The 20,337-nt window shown below is 37.0% G+C and overlaps 1 protein-coding gene across 5 annotated transcripts in view; it reads right to left on the bottom strand.

Annotated features, from left to right (window-relative positions):
* The window catches only part of SLC38A11 (solute carrier family 38 member 11), a 57,986-nt gene extending 44,502 nt beyond the window's left edge, over positions 1-13,484 (bottom strand). For 2 of the 5 annotated variants that reach the window (XM_025275763.3, XM_044934537.2), the window contains exons 1-7: positions 13,136-13,484; positions 12,331-12,448; positions 10,090-10,164; positions 8,048-8,143; positions 3,480-3,614; positions 2,198-2,263; positions 768-874 (exon numbers count right to left, since the gene is read on the bottom strand). In XM_025275763.3, the coding sequence (XP_025131548.3) occupies positions 768-874; positions 2,198-2,263; positions 3,480-3,614; positions 8,048-8,143; positions 10,090-10,164; positions 12,331-12,448; positions 13,136-13,174 (636 nt within the window). In that variant the 5' untranslated portion in view covers positions 13,175-13,484. Of the gene's footprint in view, positions 1-767; positions 875-2,197; positions 2,264-3,479; positions 3,615-8,047; positions 8,144-10,089; positions 10,165-12,330; positions 12,449-13,135 lie in introns of those variants that run through there. The other 3 variants (XM_006058571.4, XM_044934539.2, XM_044934543.2) reach the window with 3 other exon arrangements.
* Positions 13,485-20,337: the final 6,853 nt, after the last annotated feature.

Raw genomic sequence — 20,337 nt, 5'->3', positions numbered from 1 at the left:
AAATAGATTGAAAAAATATAGTACTCATTCTTTAAAAAAATTTTTTTTCCTCAGAATGCTTGGCATAATGTAGATGTAACACCAATAACATTTTGGGTAAAATACAAACATTTTATGAGAGTGAGGGAGAAAAATACAGCCAGATAAAGGCTAATGTATAGAGATAAGCATATGTGGTGAGTTGAATACTTATTTGATTGGTTTTATTACAGATAAATCACCATTTTTCTTTAGCAATAAGAATCATAAATATTGGCCAGATTCTTAATCAATCAATATACTGATATTTAAATTCACTGGATAAAAATGGGCAGAACAGACATTGTAATTAAAAAAAATAATTAAGCCATATACAAAGCCAATTTACAACAAAAAAATTAACTGATTCATTCTTACTTCATTAATTTATTTTTAAATTGTCTAAACTATCTACAAAAAATGATAGATTTTTTTCAGTAAATAGAGTTGGTTTAATACAGTTCTTTATATTTTCTAAAATTAAAGTGTTCTGTCTGATATCAGAACATCTGCCTTAAAAAAGGAAAAAGAAAGGGATCTATTCATTTCATATTCATCAAGTATTTAACTCAGTTCTCCCAAATAAGATAAACTATCAAACAAAGTTTACTCTAATACAAGTATAAGTAACTAAAAGAAACGAAAAATGAATACTGTAATTAAGAATTTGGTCATATAGGCAGTAGTTTTACAAAGTTAATGCAGGTAACGTAGTGCATCTCTTTGCGTATTTAAAATGTAAAAATTACCTTCCCAAGCTTCGCTATATCTCGATACAAGGACAAAGGCAGAGTAAAGACAACCGTGGAAAGCACAATAATGAAATGGCGACCAATAAGCAAGTTTTCAGGATCAACTGAAATACAATAATTATTATATAGTGTTTATAGATATGAATAATACCAGTGACCCAAGTAGTCAAATATTTAATTATAAAAATGACAATTACTATAAGGGCTTCCCTGGTGGCTCAGATGGTAAAGTGTCTGCCTGCAATGCAGGAGACCAGGGCTCGATTCCTGGGTCGGGAAGATCCCCTGGAGAAGGAAATGGCAATCCACTCCAGCACTCTTGCCTGGAAAGTCCCATGGACAGAGGAGCCTGATAGGCTACAGTCTTGAATAAGTTTCATAGAACCATGAAACTTATTCATGATTCTATGAAATAATAACATCAAGGATTAACTTATAACTCAAATAGTGTTATAGTATTTTGCATTCACATTATTTTAGTAGCCTCCAAATCAGGTTTCCTGCTTCTACCTTCCTTTGTCCCTTCAGAGTATATTTCCTACTGGAGATTATGTGGCTTAGAAGAAGAACTTTCAAAACAAAAAGACTCACAATCTCTAAATTACTCAAATAGCCATGATATGGTGAAAGGATGAATGGGGAGTGGAGCTTTGGCAAACTTTGAAAAGGTCTGCTAAAATGTTCTCAGAGGCTTTTCGTAATCAACTCAAACAATCCAAATGCCCCTCAACTGAATGACAGATAAACTGTTTATATCTATATAACAGAAAACTCCTCAGCAAAAAAAAAAAAAAGAAAGAAAAAGGAGTATATCACTAACAAACCCCCAGACACATTTAATATCCTAAGTGAAAGAGGCCAGTCCCCTAAAGGCTAGCTACTACAAGATGCCTTTTATTTTGGCATTCTGGGAAAAGGAAAAGCAGGACGAGACGTCAGATCAGTAGTTCCCAACTGCTGGAGATGAGGGAAAGTTTGACAACAAAGGGGAATGAGGAAAATTTGGGGAGATAATGGAATTGTTCTGTATTTTGATTATGGCTGTGGTTGTATGACTGGATAATTTGTCAAAACTTACAGAACTATCCATGAAAAAGGGTTAGTTTTACTACATTAAATTATACTGTAATACAAATAATGGGGACAAAGGTTAGCTTATTTACGAAATGGTGTAGCATAAATAGTACATGAAAAAATGATACACAGAGAGTTGATGATATGTAGCATTTATGTAGCATAAATAATAATATTTAAACAGCTAAATTAGAACTAAATTATACATAAAAGTGGATTAATACTTTAGAATCAGATTGGATCATATATATCACTGGATATCTGAAGTCATCCAATTCCTCCACTTGCAAATATTTACTTTCAAATTATTATGATTATATAAATAACTATATAAAATAAATATATTGACGTACCTCCAGGGATTCTTTGGAAAACTTTGCTCAAAGTATCTCCAGTTACTATGTTGTAACTTATCATAGCTAAAAACATAATTAAAACAACAGTCACCAATAAGTCATCATATATTTCACCTTGAATATTTTGAAAGTAAACAGTTTTCACTTCTCTAATAGTGGCATAAGCTTACTTTCAAATATTTACTTTGATTGCAAATACCTAAGACTTTAAAAATAACTAGACAGCAGATTTGTGGGAGAATATCAATTTATATTACAAAGATTTTCACTTTGATTCTTTTCAGAACATCTTTAAATAATAGTGAGTTTTGGTAGGCATTTAAAATGAGATTTGTTATGGCATTGAAACATGTATATTATCATATGTGAAATGAATCGCCAGTCCAGGTTTGATGCATGATACAGGATGCTCGGGGCTGGTGCACTGGGATGACCCAGAGGGATGGGATGCGGAGGGAGATGGGAGGGGGGTTCAGGATGGGGAACACATGTACACCCATGGTGGATTCATGTCAATGTATGGCAAAACTAGTACAATATTGTAAAGTAAATAGCCTCCAATTAAAATAAATAAATTTATATTAAAAAATGCGTTTTGTTGTGTTATTAAAGTTCAGTGTCCAAACACTCTTTAGGAACACATGTATTGTTCAAAGTGAGGAAAAATAATAGAAAATTGTGAAGACTTCAAAAGTAATATTTGGGCGAAATATATTCTTAGCCTTCTGTAGAGACAAAAGGAACTTGTGGTTTGAATAACAGCTTCTGTGTTATTAATTTTTAAAATGAAATCAGTTCAGCCATTGGTGAATGTTAACACATTACTTAGAAGTATTGGGTGCAAACTTATCTTGGACATGACTTCCACAAATCCTTAGCTTTTCAAAAAAATTTTAGCTTAGAAGAAATCTATTATTTCTCTCATTTACTTTTATTCCCAGATCATTCTACAGGGTTGGTCAAAAACGTTTGTTTGGGTTTTTCTATAATAGCTTATGGAAAAATCAAAATGAATTTTTTGGCCAACCTAATATTCTTCACCAAACTAGGGAATCACAAGCATTAATCCAGTGAAAATCACCCTTACTTTATTTCAATGAAATACTTAGAAAACAGACCAAAAGGAACAGAAAACAATGGAAAAATAGCTAAACACTCAGTGTGGAAAATACAACTATTAGTATTCTTTAATACTAACAACTATTAAAATTATTTTATTCAGAAATGGTTGTGTACTTATGAAAGTAATTATAATATTCATGTTCATATTCATCCTTACCAATGAAAGGATATAAAAATTGTAGAACAGAGAGTAAGAGATATCCTGGAAAGCCAAAAGTTCTATTGACCAAAGACTGGTAAGTGTCTGTTCCAGAAAGGGCAGCTCCTTTTATCAATAAAATGAGGGAAAAATCTGTGACAAAAATAACCATTAAACAAATGTCAAATTAGATTTAATATAAAGGTTTTTAAAAATATATTTTGACTTAAAGAAAAATACAGGCTTCAAAGAAGAGTTCAGTGCTAAAGTAAAGTACCATGGCAAGGCTTACTTTATCTTCATAAAACATTATCTTTCATGAAACTGTACTGCTTCCAGTTATATATTTTTAAATCAAGATGCAAACAGATTTAACATATCCATGCAATGAACTAGACAGAAGAGGGTATGCAGACTAAAGTTAAAGCTTCAGTTTTCTATTTCACTTTCCTAACATAACCAATGGAGAAGGCAATGGCACCCCACTCCAGTACTCTTGCCTGGAAAATCCCATGGACGGAGGGGCCTGGTGGGCTGCAGTCCATGAGGTCACTAGGAGTCGGACACGACTGAGCGACTTCACTTTCACTTTTCACTTTCATGCATTGGAGAAGGAAATGGCAACCCACTCCAGTGTTCTTGCCTGGAGAATCCCTGAGACAGAGGAGTCTGGTAGGAGGCTGTCTATGGGGTTGCACAGAGCTGGACACGACTGAAGCGACTTAGCAGCAGCAGCAGCAGCAACATAAGCAATGCAACAACTATTAATAGGATGTGGCTCAAATGTTTAAGCAACAGAAGATAGATTATCCAATATTTCACAGGCATTCAACATGTGAAGACTGAGAATAAAACGTGCTGTTAAACATTCAGAAAAAAAATAGATTGAGGAGAATCAGATAATTTGTTTTATAACAGAGTACAATTAATATCTTTATTTTATAGTTATTATGGTTAACAGGCTACTCTAAGAATTTTTTTGAAATTTACTGTTTAGAGATTTAAGTTCCAATTTTAGAGTTGACATTGAAGATACAAATATATAGAAAAATGTATAATGAAAAGTTAGTCTCTCTCTCATTTAACTCAATGCTTTTTGAACACCTAGAGAATAATACTGCAGCTCTGCTGGATATACAACTGTGCAGAAGGTATGATGCTTACTTTTTAGTGTAAGAAAATTACATTAAGAAAAAGAAAAAGAAATTCTTACTTTTTAGTCTTGCTCATGTTTCTATTACAAGTGATTTTTTTTGTCTTTTAAGTTATTCGGAAACGTATTAGAGTACAAAGAAGAAAATACAAATCGGCGCAATATCATTTCCACCTTGATTCTCTCATGTCTTTGAAATTTCTTTTAACAAATTCATCAATGAGCTCCAAGTTGATAAATCCAGTTGAAACCTCTTACATATTAATTGTATTTGCCTTTTCAGTAGCATTTTCCTTTCTGACACCAGTTTCTCTTGGATTTCCTCCTACCTTTTGAGCCATTTATACTTAGTTTTTTCACCAGTTGCTTTAACTCTTCCAAATCCTGGATTCTGGGATTTTCCCCCTCACTCTGCCAGATGTCTTACTGTGATCTTATTCATGGCCATGGCTTCAATTTTCACACAGATGTTAGTAACTCCTGAATTTGCATCTCCAGTCAGGACTTTCCCAAAACTCCAGATTTCTGTATCTAGCTGTCTAGTAAATATTTTACCTTGAAGATCTTGTAGGCATCTTGACTTAGGTGTCCAAATTCTAATTTATATATTTGTTCTGGAGCCTGCTTCTGCATTCATATTTCTCCAGACTGTGAATAGTATCAAGAGAAACTTGAGAGTCACACTATATTTCTCATTATCCACCACCTTCTATTTTCCTTTGGCCACTGAATCCATGAACTACTGCATCATAAATTATTCAGCTGTATCTCCTCATGTCTAATCTCTAACCTGCTTTAAGGGCTTACCCCTCTATTACTTCTTGCCTGGATTACTGCAAAAACTCCTAATAGTTCTCTCATTCACCATCCTCTCCTTACCAGTACTTTCCAGACATTTTCTCTCTTACCAGATAAATATGACTATAGCATAAATTTGACCATGTCTTCTGCTTAAAATCCTCCAGGAAAATCCTCTAATGATTTTGAATAAAAATCAACTCTTTTCATAATTTTTCTCAGAAAAAATGTTTATTAGCTGTGGGATCTTGAATGAAAGTCTGAATCTCATTTGAAAAGTAAGACAATACCCTAACCTTGAAGAGTCTATGAGGATGATGTGATGATGTTTAAATGCCTATCACAATGCCTGGCATGCTACAGATGCTAAAGGAAAGAAAACTTTTGCTATTTTTTAGTTATTTTCTATAGGCTGCATGTGATGTTAGAAAAAGCATTGCATTTGGAATCTGATGAGAATGACAGTAATGATGACAACCACAAAAACACTAGCAAATACTTAACAACACTTTCTGTGGGTAAGCCTTTTCCTAAATGCTTTATATTTATTGACATGTTTAACCATCACTAAAACCCTACGTAGGTGCTATTACAATCCTCCATTTGACAGATGAGAAAAGTGAGGCACAGAAGCTTAAGCAAACTGCTAAACGTCACAGGGCTCATAAGGAAGAGGCAGGACTCAGACCCTGGTAGTCTAGCCCCAGAATCCATATATGCATTTAACCAAAATCTCAACTCTGTTGCCAGTAACTGCTGCTGCTGCTAAGTCACTTCAGTCGTGTCCGACTCTGTGCGACCCCATAGACAGCAGCCCACCAGGCTCCCCCGTCCCTGGGATTCTCCAGGCAAGAACACTGGAGTGGGTTGCCATTTCCTTCTTCAATGCACTAAAGTGAAAAGTGAAAGTGAAGTCGCTCAGTCGTGTCCGATCCTCAGCGACCCCATGGACTGCAGCCTACCAGGCTCCTCCGTCCGTGGGATTTTCCAGGCAAGAGTACTGGAGTGGGGCATCACTGCCTTCTCTGCCGGTAACTGCTGACCTTTGGCAAATCATTTTAACCTGCCAAAGTCTCAATTTCCACCTTCATAAAAAGTAAAACATGCATACCTACTTCATGGAGTCAGAAAGATTAACTATAGTGGCTGCCAGTCAGGCCAGTCATCAGGAAACGGTAATGATTATCATTACAAGGGAGTCTTCACAAATGCCTCTGCAAACCTAACTTTGTATATTCACTCTTACCAACAACAACCCTATACTTTAGCCAGACAGAATGACTTACATGTTCTCTTTTGCATTTCCACATTTCCATCAGCTTAGAGCATCCTTCTATTTTCTTTGCTCACTCACATTTTTTCATAAACAGTCAGTGAAGGGGTCTTTTCCTCCCCAAAACATGCCTGCTCCTTTGACGCTAGGTTAAATGCCAGAATCCTTATTGTCACGCACATATTTATATTATGGTATTTTTTATGAAGGTCACAACTATGTGCTTTTTTTTCTGCCTAACATACTACACTGTGAGCTTCATGTGGCAAGAAAAATGTTCTTTATTGCTATAATAGCAGCAGTGTTAGTAAAACTCTATTGAATGAATCAATGATCAGCAAAGCAAGATTGCTAGGTGTCTACATATCTGATAGAAATTTAATGTGATAAGTGACCTAATAAATAAATTTTAAAATATTCTACAAGCACAAATGACATAGTAATTTATCCTATATCCTTTGTTTAACAGTAGGAAAAGCTTCCCATAAGAGTTGAGTAGTGTCCTGAAGGATAAACAGGCTTTTACCAAGTAGAGAAGAAAATATAATGTCAAGCAGGGGGATTATCCATAGATGGTCAGTGTGAAGGCATAGTCTATATGTGGGTAATGGAATCATACAGAATGGCTAAAATCCAAGTCCCACACAAGGCAGTGACGGTGACACGGTGAAAGAGACGTCAGATTAGTAGGGGTTGAGACTAGAAGTGCAGACTGTGCTGAACCACGAAAGAATTTAAATGATTTTTTTTTTCCTGGGGTCATAACCAAGTCTTGGAACATTTTGACTTGGGAAATAACAGATCAGGCTGAGGTTTTATAAAGATAACTCTTGCAGTAATATGAAGGAGAGACCAGAAAGTTAAAGATATAGGCTAAAGGCAGGAAAATTAAACAGCAAGTCACTGGCCAAGGAAGAGAATCAGTGAGGACTGGTAATAGGAGGTAACCAATTTCACAGCTGCTGTGAAGTTTTGATGAAGAACTGTGTGGTTGCAATGAGACTGCTAAATTTTACCAAAGTTCTAAATGTATTGCTTAAAAGTAACAATTTGCTAAGAATTTAGTCAATAATAGATGCTTTCATTTACATGTAAAATACAGGCTATAAATAAATCTCTCAAAAGTTTTAGGAATCTCAAATATCAATCATTATAACATTTCCTTTCATTATAACATTTTGATCTTGCTTTAAATATATTATATGCAAATCACAGATAAACCATGAATGAATCTATGTTATTCAACAGGTGAATTTTCTTTTACATCGTTACATAGGCTTAGACAATAAAAATTATTTTACTCTAATCAACAAATATGAGAACCTTAAAGCAAATTAAAAATCATTTGCTGTAAATATTTACCATTCTTTCTTTTTCCCCAACATTTCACAAACATGAAAACAGAACTTAGAAACACCATTTGTTGAACTGGACATATCTCATTAAAAAGACAAAGGCCTTAAAAAGACAAAAGAATAATTGTAGAGACAAACAATTATATAATTACAGTGTCAATTTAAAGAATAACTCAATATTATAACCCTATTTGTAGATTTTGCTCTTAAAATCCTAATTAAGAAACAAAAAAGAATCATAGTCTACAATTTTTTTTTTGCTTTTGCATGGTCATCCTTTATTTATGAAACCTATGCAAGGATTTTCATCATGCAACTAAATTAATAAGAGTAACTAATTTCCACTGATTAGTAATTTTGTAATATATGACTTGGGAAAGGTCTGCTCCTAGACACTGCTGTAGGTTTATATACAGCATCAGTTGATCTGTGTATGCATAATGTGACTTTGCTTTAAGAAACTATTCATTCTCCTCAAGTGTTGGTTGAGATTTTAGGTGATATATATTTAATTTTTTTTTCTACCTTCTGGTTTATGATGTGTGCAAATGTTCACAGTGCACTTAAATAAACCATGGCTATTATGCCTGGGAGGAAATTAATTTGTTTGTACTGATTGACTGGGAAACAGGAAATTAAAAACAACACAGGTAAATCCTTGAATGGGATTTTTTTTAGTGTGCTAAATGTTCTCTTGAATAACATAAAAATTAAACACCAGCAACTCTGAATAAGCACCAAGTTACAGATCTCCTATTACTTAAGCTACAAATTAAGAGTTGTAGAAGCTAAAAGCAGCTTAGGTTTGGGGGGTTGGAGGTAATGAGAAGACAGCAGGCAGGAAGGGAGTGTAGGCTCTGAGGCAACCTTCACTTTATTTCTCAGCCTCAGGAAAGATGGCTGAGTTACAGGCTGGTTTTGGAAGACTGAGATTTTATAGGGGATGGCATCTTAGAGTCTCCATAAGTAGAGCTAACACAGAGACTCTTGGGCATGGGATTTAAGGGAGCTTCTCAGGAGATGGAGAGTGAAAAGATAAGCCAGGGGCATAGTTCAAAAGGACACCGTCTTGGTGGAGACTGGAGGCAGCCCAGCCCGGCAGAGGTCGCGCTCTGCAGCTCCAACTGCACCACACATGGGTCCCTCCTGGAGGCAAGGAGGCCAGCTTTGGGGTTTCTAGCAGTCATTTGGGGAAATGATGGCTGGGATTCATAGCCTCACAGGAAGGTGACACTCTTGAGGCCCGGTTGCCACTCCACTGAAGGCCGCTGAGGTGTTTCGCATCACCTGGTGAAAGGCAGCTAGGTGATCACACATAGCAGCCCACAGCAGCCACCGGTGCAGAGGTGGGGAGGACTGTCTGTGTCACAGAGATCCTAAGGCAGAGGAAAGCCTTTGTGTTTGTCATGAGGGGTACTGGGGGGATGACAGGGCAGGGGTGAGAACACAGTAAGATAAGATGACTAGTCGTAAAGTCTGTACTTAGATGAGGAAGTGGCCAAACATAGGTGTAAATGAACTTATTACATGAAAAGTGGGAAGCAGGACAAAAGGGATACAGAAGTGCCTTTCTGCTGCCTTTGAAGACTGGCAGGGGTGGGGGTGGTGGTGGTGGTGTGGGGCCCCCAGTGGCTGAGAACCTGGGCTCTTGGTGCCACCTGCATGAACAGAGCTTGAAAAGGTTGTCCATGTCAGCACCTGTCCATGTTTTTTGTGGGAAAGAAATTCCTGACATCTATATTTTCAGAGTACAGTCTCAGCCTTAATCAGTCTTTAAAATGACTCCTCCACCTACCACTATTGGCAGAAAGTGAAAATGGCACATGAAAAGGATTTAGGCCTGGTAATATACAACACTCTTCTAATCTGTTCAGAGGATTAGCAAGAAAAGTAAATCTCCTCAGTCATAAATGTCTAAATTCTCTAGGATTCTTTGATGTACTTTTTAGTTAGGAAATTCAGTTAAGGGGGATGTGTATGTGTGTTTGTGTAAAACAATCATTGCATAATTTAAGTTGCAGGAATAAGCAGTTATATAGTATTTTTTACCTGTAACATATGAAACCCAGAATAAAAGCAATATTCCCAGAGGAAAGCCAGCTTGCTTCATTGAATAAGGCAATCCTGGAAAAAAAAAATGTGCCACCCATCACATGAATAAAACATACAAATAGGTTTTTTTCCCCAATTACTGTATATAATAAGTTAAGAATATTAACATATTTATATGAGATAGTTGTAAACAGTGCATATGAATACTAAAATTAAATGTTAGCATATTAATATTTACTACAGAATAAAATGTTGTAAATTAAGGACATGTCAACAGAGTGAGTTTATGAGGTAGAAGAATATGATAAGAAAGCATCACATGATAAACAGATGCCAATTCACACAAATAATGTTCATTTCGGGGTTTTACCAGAATCTGCCTGAAATGCGGGAAACTTGGTTTCAGTCCCTGGGTTAGGAAGACCCCCTGGAGAAGGGAAAGGCTACCCACTTCTATATTCTGGCCTGGAGAATTCCATGGACTGTATAGTCCATGGGGTCGCAAAGAATCAGACATGACTGAGAGACTCTCACTTTCAGGGTGCGGGGACAGATGACTTAGAATATGTGGAGAGTAATGACTCAGAGCTCTCCTTCCAGGCTGGCTGGGAAAACAGAGACAATGATGAGTACAGAAGGTTTGGGGGACTTCTCCAACAGTCCAGCGGTTAAGACTTCACCTTTCAACGCAGAGGGTATGGGTTTGATCCCTGGTCAGGGAGCTAAGATTCCACATACTTCCCAGCCAAAACACCAAAACATAAAACAAAAGCAACATTGTAACAAATTCAATAAAAACTTTAAAAATGGTCCACACCAAAAAAAAAAAAAAATCTTAGAAAATAAAGAATAGAAAGGTTATGAGATTCAAGGAAAGACTAACTCTGGGGTCAAGATGGGCAACTCTGTAGGAAAAGGAGAGGAAAATAAGTAGGCAAAGGTATTTTTTATAAAGCTGAAGTGAGTATATAACATTATTTATTATAAACTTTTTTTGAGGGGAAATGGGGAATTTTAGATTATGTACAATGAAACATTTAAAATAAAATGTACATAAACTATTTCCATCCAGAATGCTTTATTCCCTGAAAACCTTTCCCTTTAAAAAATCTGCTGAGCCTAATTAAGAGGTACTTTTCAAGGTTGCTGACATGGATCAGCTTCAAGTATTCATATTAGGAATTAACTCTGGGATTCTGCCTACACCTCCACGGCACATGGAGGCAGAATTTCAAACAAATCTTTGCCCCTACTTGCTATTACTTTGCGTCAGTTCCTACATTTTATCTACCATATGAAAAAAATTGTCTATATATGGAAAATAAAATCAAGAAACACATTAATTTGAGAAAGTTAAGAGAAGTAACTCAATACAGATGACTGTGACTAAGATGTCAAAACATTACAGGGAAAAAGTAATAGTCTCAAGGAGCATCTGCAGGACTTTGATTTGTCTCAGCTTTCCCTTAAATTAGATGTTTTCAAATAACAAAAAGAATAAAAAGCACTGAAAAAAAAATAGCTGCCTTTATTATTATAATGTAACACACTTAATTTTGCCAGAAATTTACCCCTGGCTTCAGACTGGGAAAATATGAGCTGCTCATTTCTTTGAAGTCGGATTACTTGGCTCCTTTGTTTTAAAAATCCATTTAAAAACAATTTCTATTTATTGATTACAGTTAAAATTAATATATCACAATAAGTTTGGACTTTAAATTTTAATACTATATAAATGGGTAAGGAAATATTACATGGATTTGATTTTTCACAAGATTGCTATGTTTTCACATTAAAGTTTTATATCTACAATATATTCAAATATCTGGAGGTTTTACACCTCCAAAAGGTTATAGAAAGATGATTCAAGTAACAGTAGACATTCCAGAAACAGGGAAAAAAGTAAACTTGGTAACATTATCAACTGATATACAGCCCATGAAAAAAATTTTTTAATTATCTTCCATCTGCAGCTTCACCTTAATCTACCGCACACGGAGGATACTCTCAAATGTAGAAACAGTGTGTGAATCGCCACCCCATCTTTAGTATAAAAGACTGATGGTGTGCACACTGGAAAACAGGAAGGCTTTTATGAAAAAAAAAAAATTACCAATTTTATAATTTAAATTTTTTTCCTTTAAAAATAATCTATGAATACTAGCAACATAATATATGTCTTAAATTTGGCCTTTTCATCGAAAAATTAAAAAAAAAACAAAAACAAAAAACACTTACCTATTATACCAGACCCTATAATTGAGTTGACAACATTAAAAACGGCAGCAGACTGTCGACAAGTTTTCCCTTTGTGCTTATGTTCAGAAACCAGGGTTTCTCTGTCATCTCGATGGCTCTATTTCAGTATATAAAAATGCGATTAAATAAAGACTTAGATCAAAAATTTTGAACATTTTAAAATAAATAAGCAATGTAGGAGACTAACACGATATTAGTAATAATAACAAGTAATGTCAATAACGGTAAGAAGGTGAAGATAATAATAAAAAGTAACAATAATATCTAGTAATGCAGAGCTTCTGAACACACTCCATCCTAAAATGTGCTGATTACAGCTGTGCCAAGTTCATGGGTTGCTGCATGAACTCCTAGAGTACAGGATCTCCCAGGGAGCAAATGATGTGATTTGTGTGTGTGTGTGTGTGTGTGTGTGTGTGTGTGTGTGTGTGAAATGAAAGGGGTTATATTGAAAAGTGGCTGGCCAAAAGAAAAAAAAAAGATCAAGGCAAATTTTTTTCTCCTGGAGAACCTTGTTCAGTCGCTGTCGTGTCTGACTCTGCCATCCCATGGACAGCAGCACGCCAGGCTTCCCTGCCCTCCACTATCTCCCGGAGTTTGCTCAAACTTAACGTCCATTGAGTAGGTGATGTTATCTAATCATCTCATCCTCTTCCGCTCCCTTCTATTCCTGCCCTCAATCTTGGTGCTAAATCAAGACCCCAGGTGAAGGCCGCTGAACTCCTGCAGGTGAAGGAAACTTGAACGGTCCTGCCTTCAGAACCTGTCCCATCTCCAGTTTTACCTGCGGCGGGATGACGGGCCTCTGCCCGGGGTAGCCCATGGCTGCACCCGGATCTTCGGCAGGTGGAAGGTTCGCGGGCGCGGGTCCTCGACTCCTCCGCGACCTCCGAGCCCGGCGTCAGCGCGCCGGGAGAGAGTCGGGTTGAGGCTCTGCGGAAGCAATTCGCCCCACCTCCCGCGGGCTGCCGCCCCAACTCACTTGGCCGCTGCAGGCAAGGCGCTTTCCACTCTGGGTTTGCCCAGACAAACGCACCTTCCTGCTGAGGCGGAGATGCAATAGGGTGTTTGTTTCTGAGAGATGGTAGCCCTCTCTCCTCTCTCCCCGTATTTCGCCCCTCCCTCTTCTTTTTTTTTAACCCTCCCACCCAACCTCCAGTTACAAAGTACAGTTTATTGTGCCCACGCTGACCTGCCCAGATGGCACAGAGTTAAGATGGCCTCATTCTAGTCCATTCCCAGATTAGCTGCCCCTTGGCTGGAATCTGATGATACCTAGGTAAGAAGACACTTACGGAGCCTCTTTTCTATTGCCACCTTCTGCTCCCTCTACTTCTTTTAGGTCAGAGATAACCCATGAAAAGCTAAGAGTTTTAAATGGAAAATAAACAAAAAACTTTTCTAAAGTTTTTGCAAACTTGTTTACTAAGAATACTTTTGTCAGATGTTGCTGGGTGACTTTTCAGAATAGATGACTTAAATAAAGGAAGACTGAAGGATAGTGGAGTCAGTTACTGAACCATAAAAGGGGATAAGGAGGAGTGTCAGGGGATGGGAAAGAAAAGGCACTTGGAGTATCTGAGACAGAAAGAACCTTAAATGACCCTCTGTTCACCCCTGTTACCCTAAGATGAGGAAACAGGCCCAGAGAATATTCAATCACAAAGAGAATAGCTAGAGAACAGTTTCAGGGACTGTAAGAATGGTAATATAACATCTACTTATCAAATAATTAAAGAGGTTCTTTTTCATAAATATTTATGTAAAACTATGAAACATTTTAAAAACGCAGAAAAACTTAAAGAGAATTATAAACTTCATATATTCTCCACTATCAAAGTAACAAGAGTTACTATTTTGTCATATTTTTTCACATTGCAAAAATAAGCATTTAATGCCACAATAGACATCCTTTTGCCCTTCCCCATTCCTTTCGCTTCATTGCTAGACTCAATTCATGAAGCTTGTGTGCATCTTTTGTAGCCATGCTTTATATTTTAATTCATTCATTTGCAGCTGTAAACACTATATGAAGTGAAGTGAAGGTCACTCAGTTGTGTCTGACTCTTTGCGACACCATGGACTATATAGTCCATGCAATTCTCCTGGCTAGAATACTGTAGTGGTTAGCCTTTCCCTTCTCCAGGCAATCTTCCCAACCCAGGAATTGAACCCAGGTCTCTCGCATTGCAGGCAGATTCTTTACCAGCTGAGCCACCAGGGAAGCCCAAACAATATATAACAATATGCATATTTTCAAGATTTATAAAGATGGTCCCAAACTGCACTGTTTTCCTGTTAGCATTATTGTTTGTCTACCCAGTATACTGTTTTCAATATTATTATGTTTTATGTAGATACAGCATATTCATTGTATCTATCTCACTAGTTCAGTTAGCCATCCTCCTGCGCTGGGTACTTATTCACGCAGTTGTGTCCGTCTCTTTGTGGCCCTATGGGCTGTGGCCCACCAGGCTCTTCTGTCTGTAGGGATTCTCCAGGCAAAAATACTGGAGTGGGTTGCTATGCCTCCCTCCAGGGGTCATCCCAACCCAAGGATCGAACCCAGGTCTCCCACACTGCAGGTGGATTCTTTATCATCTTGTCACCAGGGAAGCCCTTAAGATTATTTCTAATTTTGCACTCTTGTGGAGCATATTAAATGACCATTTTTCTAGAAGTAGAGTTGTTAGGAAGTAGTTCTTGCATATATTTAACTTCACTAAATATTTCCAAACTGCTCTAGAAACTGACAGCCCCAATTACACTTTCACCAGCAGAGATGGAATTCCTGTTCTGCATTGTTAACATCAGGACTTAGTTTCTTTTTAAATTTTTGATGTTCTTGTGAGTTTTAAAATGGTATGTAATTACTGTATAGATTTGTATTAACAATATATAGTGATGTGGATCTTTGTTCAATGTTTTATGAATATAATTAAATATTTTGGTTGTCCTATGTTAATCTCATTTTTTAATTCTTTGCCCATTTGATTTTGGTTGTTAGTCTTTTTCTTATTGTGAGAGTTATTTATATATCTGGGGTGCCAACAATATTTTGCACGTATCTTCTCCCAGCTTTTTTCTTTTAAAATTCTGGGTTTTTTTTAATGCAACGTTTTCAGTTTTGAGATATTCAGAATTAGTAATCCTAATTTGGGTGTAAACACATTAAGAGAAAGAAAATTACAGCCTTTTCACTAAAAAATATAGATTCAAAGTCCTGAATAAAGTATTAGTAAATTGAATCCAACACTCTATGACAAAGTTAACAATATCCTGACCATATTGAGTATTCTCCAAGTACAATGAGTGAATGAGAGTTCCTGTAAGTACTTGGAATTGTCTGTGTTCTACATTTTGGCCATTCTAATAGGACACAGATTAGCATATATGATTGAATACATCGTTGCTATTAGTATTTTCATCTGTTAGATCCATTAAGAATAAAAAATAAAAGTATTCACTTCTGCAGTGCTCCTCTCTTGTTTCTGCAGATCCAAGTTTCCGACATATCATTTTTCTTCTCCCTAAAAAACTAATTTTTAAAAGCTTCTCCAGGCAGGTCTGCTCGAGAATCCCTCCATTTTTGTTTGTCTGAGAATCTTTATTTTTCCTTCACTTTCAAAGGATATTTTTACAGGGTACCGAATTCTAGGTTAGGTTTTTTTCTCTCAGCACTTTAAAGGTTTCGCTTCACTTTCTTCTTGACTGCATTGTCTCTGAGGAGAAGTTGGATATATTCTGACTTTTTTCCTCTATAGACCAGGTGTCTTTCCCCCTCCCATTTTTTTTCAGAATTTTTTTCTTTATCTTTGATTTTCTGTAGTTTGAAAATGATGTTTGTTAAGTGTAGTGGTTTTTTGCATTCATCCTCTTTGGTGTTCTCTGAGCTTCCTGTTTCTGTAATTTGGTGTCTGATACCAACTTTGGGGAAATTTTCAGTCATTGTTTTTACAAACATTTCTTCTATTCCTCTTCTTCTCCTTCTGTTATTACTATTGTGCATATGTTACACCTGTTGTAGTTGTCCCACTTTTTTGGAGTATTCTATTCTGGGATGAAGTATTTTTTCAGTCTTTTTTTTTTTTCAATTTTGGAGGTTTCTATTTAGATATTCTCAAACTCAGAGACTCTTCAGCCACATCTGATCTACAAATAAGCCCATCAAGGCATTCTTCATTTCTGTTACATTTTATTTTGATTCTGTCTTAGAAGTTCCGTCTGTCTGCTTGCCCATCTGTACTTGCACGTTGTCTACTTTATCCATTGGAATAGTGAGCATCTTAATTGTGGTTTTAAAATTCCTGGTCTGATAATTCCAACACTCCTCCCATATTGGAATCTGGTCCTAATACTTGCTCTGTTTCTTCAGATTATTTTTTACTCATTAGTATGTTTTACAGTTGTTTTTGATAGCTGGACATGATGTACTGGGTAAAAGGAACTCTTGTAAATAGACATTTAGTAACGTGATGGTGAAGATGGGGGAGGTGAAGCATTCTGTGCTTCTATGAGTAGGTCTCAGTCTTTTAGAAAGCCTGTGCCTCTGGATTGGAAACTCCACATGCACTTCTTAGTACTTCCCTCCTCCTTAGGGGAAAGTGGGTGGTTATAGTAGGCTGGAGATAGGTATTTTCTTCCCTCAGGTCAGTTAAGCTCTATTAAAACCCTAGCAGTTTAGGCTCTGGTTAAACAGTTTATCTTGACAGCAGACCTTGTTAAGAAGATGCTTGGAGTGTTTAATGCTCTGGAGTGATTCTTTCTCCTTCCTCCTGCAAGAAGCAAGAGGAGATTTTTCTCCAGTATTTATTATGAGAACTTGGTTGAGTTTCTGGAGGTAAAATTTACAAAAGTGTGGGGGCCCCTGATGATTGGGGTCCTTTGGAATTTTTATCTCTCAGATGCTAATCCTTCAAAAATGCATCAGTTATAGCTCAGATTTCCCTTCCTGGCACTGGTTCCCATGGACTTTTGTGATTCCCTGTATATTGATCTGTCTCATTTCAGGGACAGTGGTTTGCCCTGTGACCTCACTTCTCTGAAGGTTTTCAGAAAACTTGTTGATTTTTCCATTTGGTTATTTTTTTCTTTTTAAGATAAAGTGGCATATTCCAGCTTCTCATATGCTGGACTGGAAACTGAAATTTCTTTGTACTTATTTTAATGATATTTCCTACAACCTCTTTTTATTCTAGTTTCAAAAGTATTATTTGTTTACTTTAAAAATACTATATTATCAGTGAAAAAACCTGAAGAAGAAAGAATAGAACAAAATCACTTGAAATCCCTCCATGCAGAGGTAAACGCAGTTAGTGTTTTAGGACCCTACAGTTTACTCAGATTAGACAGTGTTCGATGTAGAGGAAAAGTGCATATTCACATGCATGTAGACAGTTTTTTGAGTCTCTCTTAGCCCCAGATAAAGGCCGTGGGTGTCAGACTTTCAGGAATGTAGAGAGCCTAAATTTGAGTTTTTTATCAGATTGTATAATTATGTAAATGGTATACTATGCTCATGTAGAATTGTTACTTTTCTTTATTATTTGGTTACAGTCCAGACTTCTTGTTATTGTTCAGTTGCCTCGTTTGTATACAACTCTTTGCAACCCCATGCACTGCAGCACTAACCTCTAAGAGCACCTAGTTCTCTTAGAAATCATCAGAGAATGCTTTATCTTGGCAGAAATCTGAACTTACAAAGCTCTTCCTGATGGCTAGCCTGATTTCTTTCTGGCATTAAGGTTCAAGTTTTGTTGTGACTAAAGACAATAATTTTCAACCGTCATCTCTAGGAAGTTACATTTTCCTCAATTTTGGAAAGGAGTCTAGAAGACAAGTAATTTTTTTTTTTTAATAAAAATGGATGCTTTTTTTTTTTTTAAATAAAAGTGATTTCCACAGTATTAGATTGTTAATTCTACTAGCATTGGTAGAGACTTAATGTGCAGTCTAAAACAAGATAGATTTTTCTTCTTGCTTTTTAACTTTCCAGAGATGGGGGTACTCAGTCTTTAGAGGTCTGGAAGGACTGCTCAGATACTTTTGGCTAAGTAAACAAAATACGTGTTCTTTTTAAAATAGGATTTATCATCTTCCAAAATAATTCTTACAATTTTATTCTATGATCACCATATTACTCATTATTGAGGAATATTCTTGTGGTACCTTGTTATTATGACCTCATAATTAGTGTGTTTTGATGCTTTCTAACATAATTCTTAGAATTCCATAAAACCACTAAAATGATATTTTTGGTTTGGAGTCAGATTGGATGAGGTACTCAGGAGTGAGCTAAAATTAGTGTAACTGTAAGACCTGGTTTGAGATAGTCCTGGTTTAGGCTTCTTGTTTCACTGTAACATGAATAGCATCATTTTCATTCTTCAAAGTGTCTCAGTTTAGAGAATAAGTTACAACATCTTGCTACAATGGCACCTTTTGTTATCATTTTAGTTGCTAAGTTGTGTCCAACTCTTTTGCAACCCCATGGTCTATAACCTGCTAGACTCCTCTGTCCATGGGATTTTCCAGGCAAGAATACTGGAGAGGGTTGCCACTTTCTTCTCCAGAGGATCTTCCTGACCCAGGGGTCAAACCCGTGTCTCCTGCATGGCAGGCAGATTCTTTACCACCTGAGCCACCAGGAAAGCCCACACAGATGCAGACATGCACAGAGGGAAGAGTAAGTGAAGAGTCACAGAGGAAATACCATGTGAAGATGAAGGACTGAGTGATGCACCTACTAGTCAAGGAACACCAAAAATTGTCAAGAAACCACAAAAAGCTAGGAAGAGGCAAGAAGAGATTCCTCTACATGTTTTAGAAAGAACATGACCCTGATGATAATCTTAATTTTGGACTTCTAGCCTCCAGAACAGTAAAAATAAATGTCTCTTGTTTTAAGTTACCCAGTTTATGGCACTTTGTTACAGTAGCTATAGAAAACTAATAGGCTATTTCATTTAATTCCCAAAACCACTGTTAAGAAAAGGATATCCCTTTTTACAAATAAGGAAATCAAAACTTTAAAAGTTAAGCAGCTAGCCAAGATCCCTTGAGCTTTGAATGCCTCCTGCTGCTAAGTCACTTCAGTCATGTCCGACTCTGTGTGACCCCATAGATGGCAGCCCACCAGGCTCCCCCGTCCCTGGGATTCTCCAGGCAAGAACACTGGAGTGGGTTGCCATTTCCTTCTCCAATGCATGAAAGTGAAAAGTGAAAGTGAAGTCGCTCAGTCGTGTCCGACCCTCAGCGACCCCATGGATTGGAGCCTACCAGGCTCCTCCATCCATGGGATTTTCCAGGCAGGAGTACTGGGGTGGGGTGCCATTGCCTTCTGCTAGGTTTTGCCAATTCCAGACTCCTGACTTCTAATTTGCTATACTGCTGCTGCTCTGCTAAGTCGCTTCAGTTGTGTCCGACTCTGTGTGACCCCATAGACTGCAGCCCACCAGGCTCCTCCGTCCATGGGATTTTCCAGGCAAGAGTACTGGAGTGGGGTGCCATTGCGTTCTCCCAATTTGCTATACTAACTAAAGAATAAACAAGAATCCATGCTTTTTAAGTCTTCCATCCCTCCTCAGCTTGAACACCATTAGATAAAAAATCTACAAAGTGCTATGGGGCACTGCCTTCTCCCCCATGATGTGGGCCAGAAATACATTTTCTCACCAAGAATGGCATATAGAGTGAAAATCAGGAAGTGGGAACAAAGGGACCAAAAAAGAACTTTATGACAGAGGAAGGATTGCCCATAGTATATGGAGCTGGCCAAATATGGAACTTTTCCCAAATCTCTCAATCTGATTTCTGTCTCCTTCTCTCTGGTCTCAGGTAATTTTGTTTATTCCTAAACTACAATACCTAGTTCTTTACTTCGGGCTGTTGGTAATTGTGGACCTAACTATGAGAATGATAAACTCCTTGAGAGAAAGGATCACATTTATTTTGTTCTGTTGATGATATTGTTTTTCCTTCACTGAA

Source organism: Bubalus bubalis, chromosome 2, assembly GCF_019923935.1.
Source record: "Bubalus bubalis isolate 160015118507 breed Murrah chromosome 2, NDDB_SH_1, whole genome shotgun sequence".
Taxonomy (NCBI): Eukaryota; Metazoa; Chordata; class Mammalia; order Artiodactyla; family Bovidae; genus Bubalus; species Bubalus bubalis.
The sequence above is the reverse complement of the archived record's forward strand: the minus strand, read 5'-3'. Positions and strand labels throughout refer to the sequence as shown.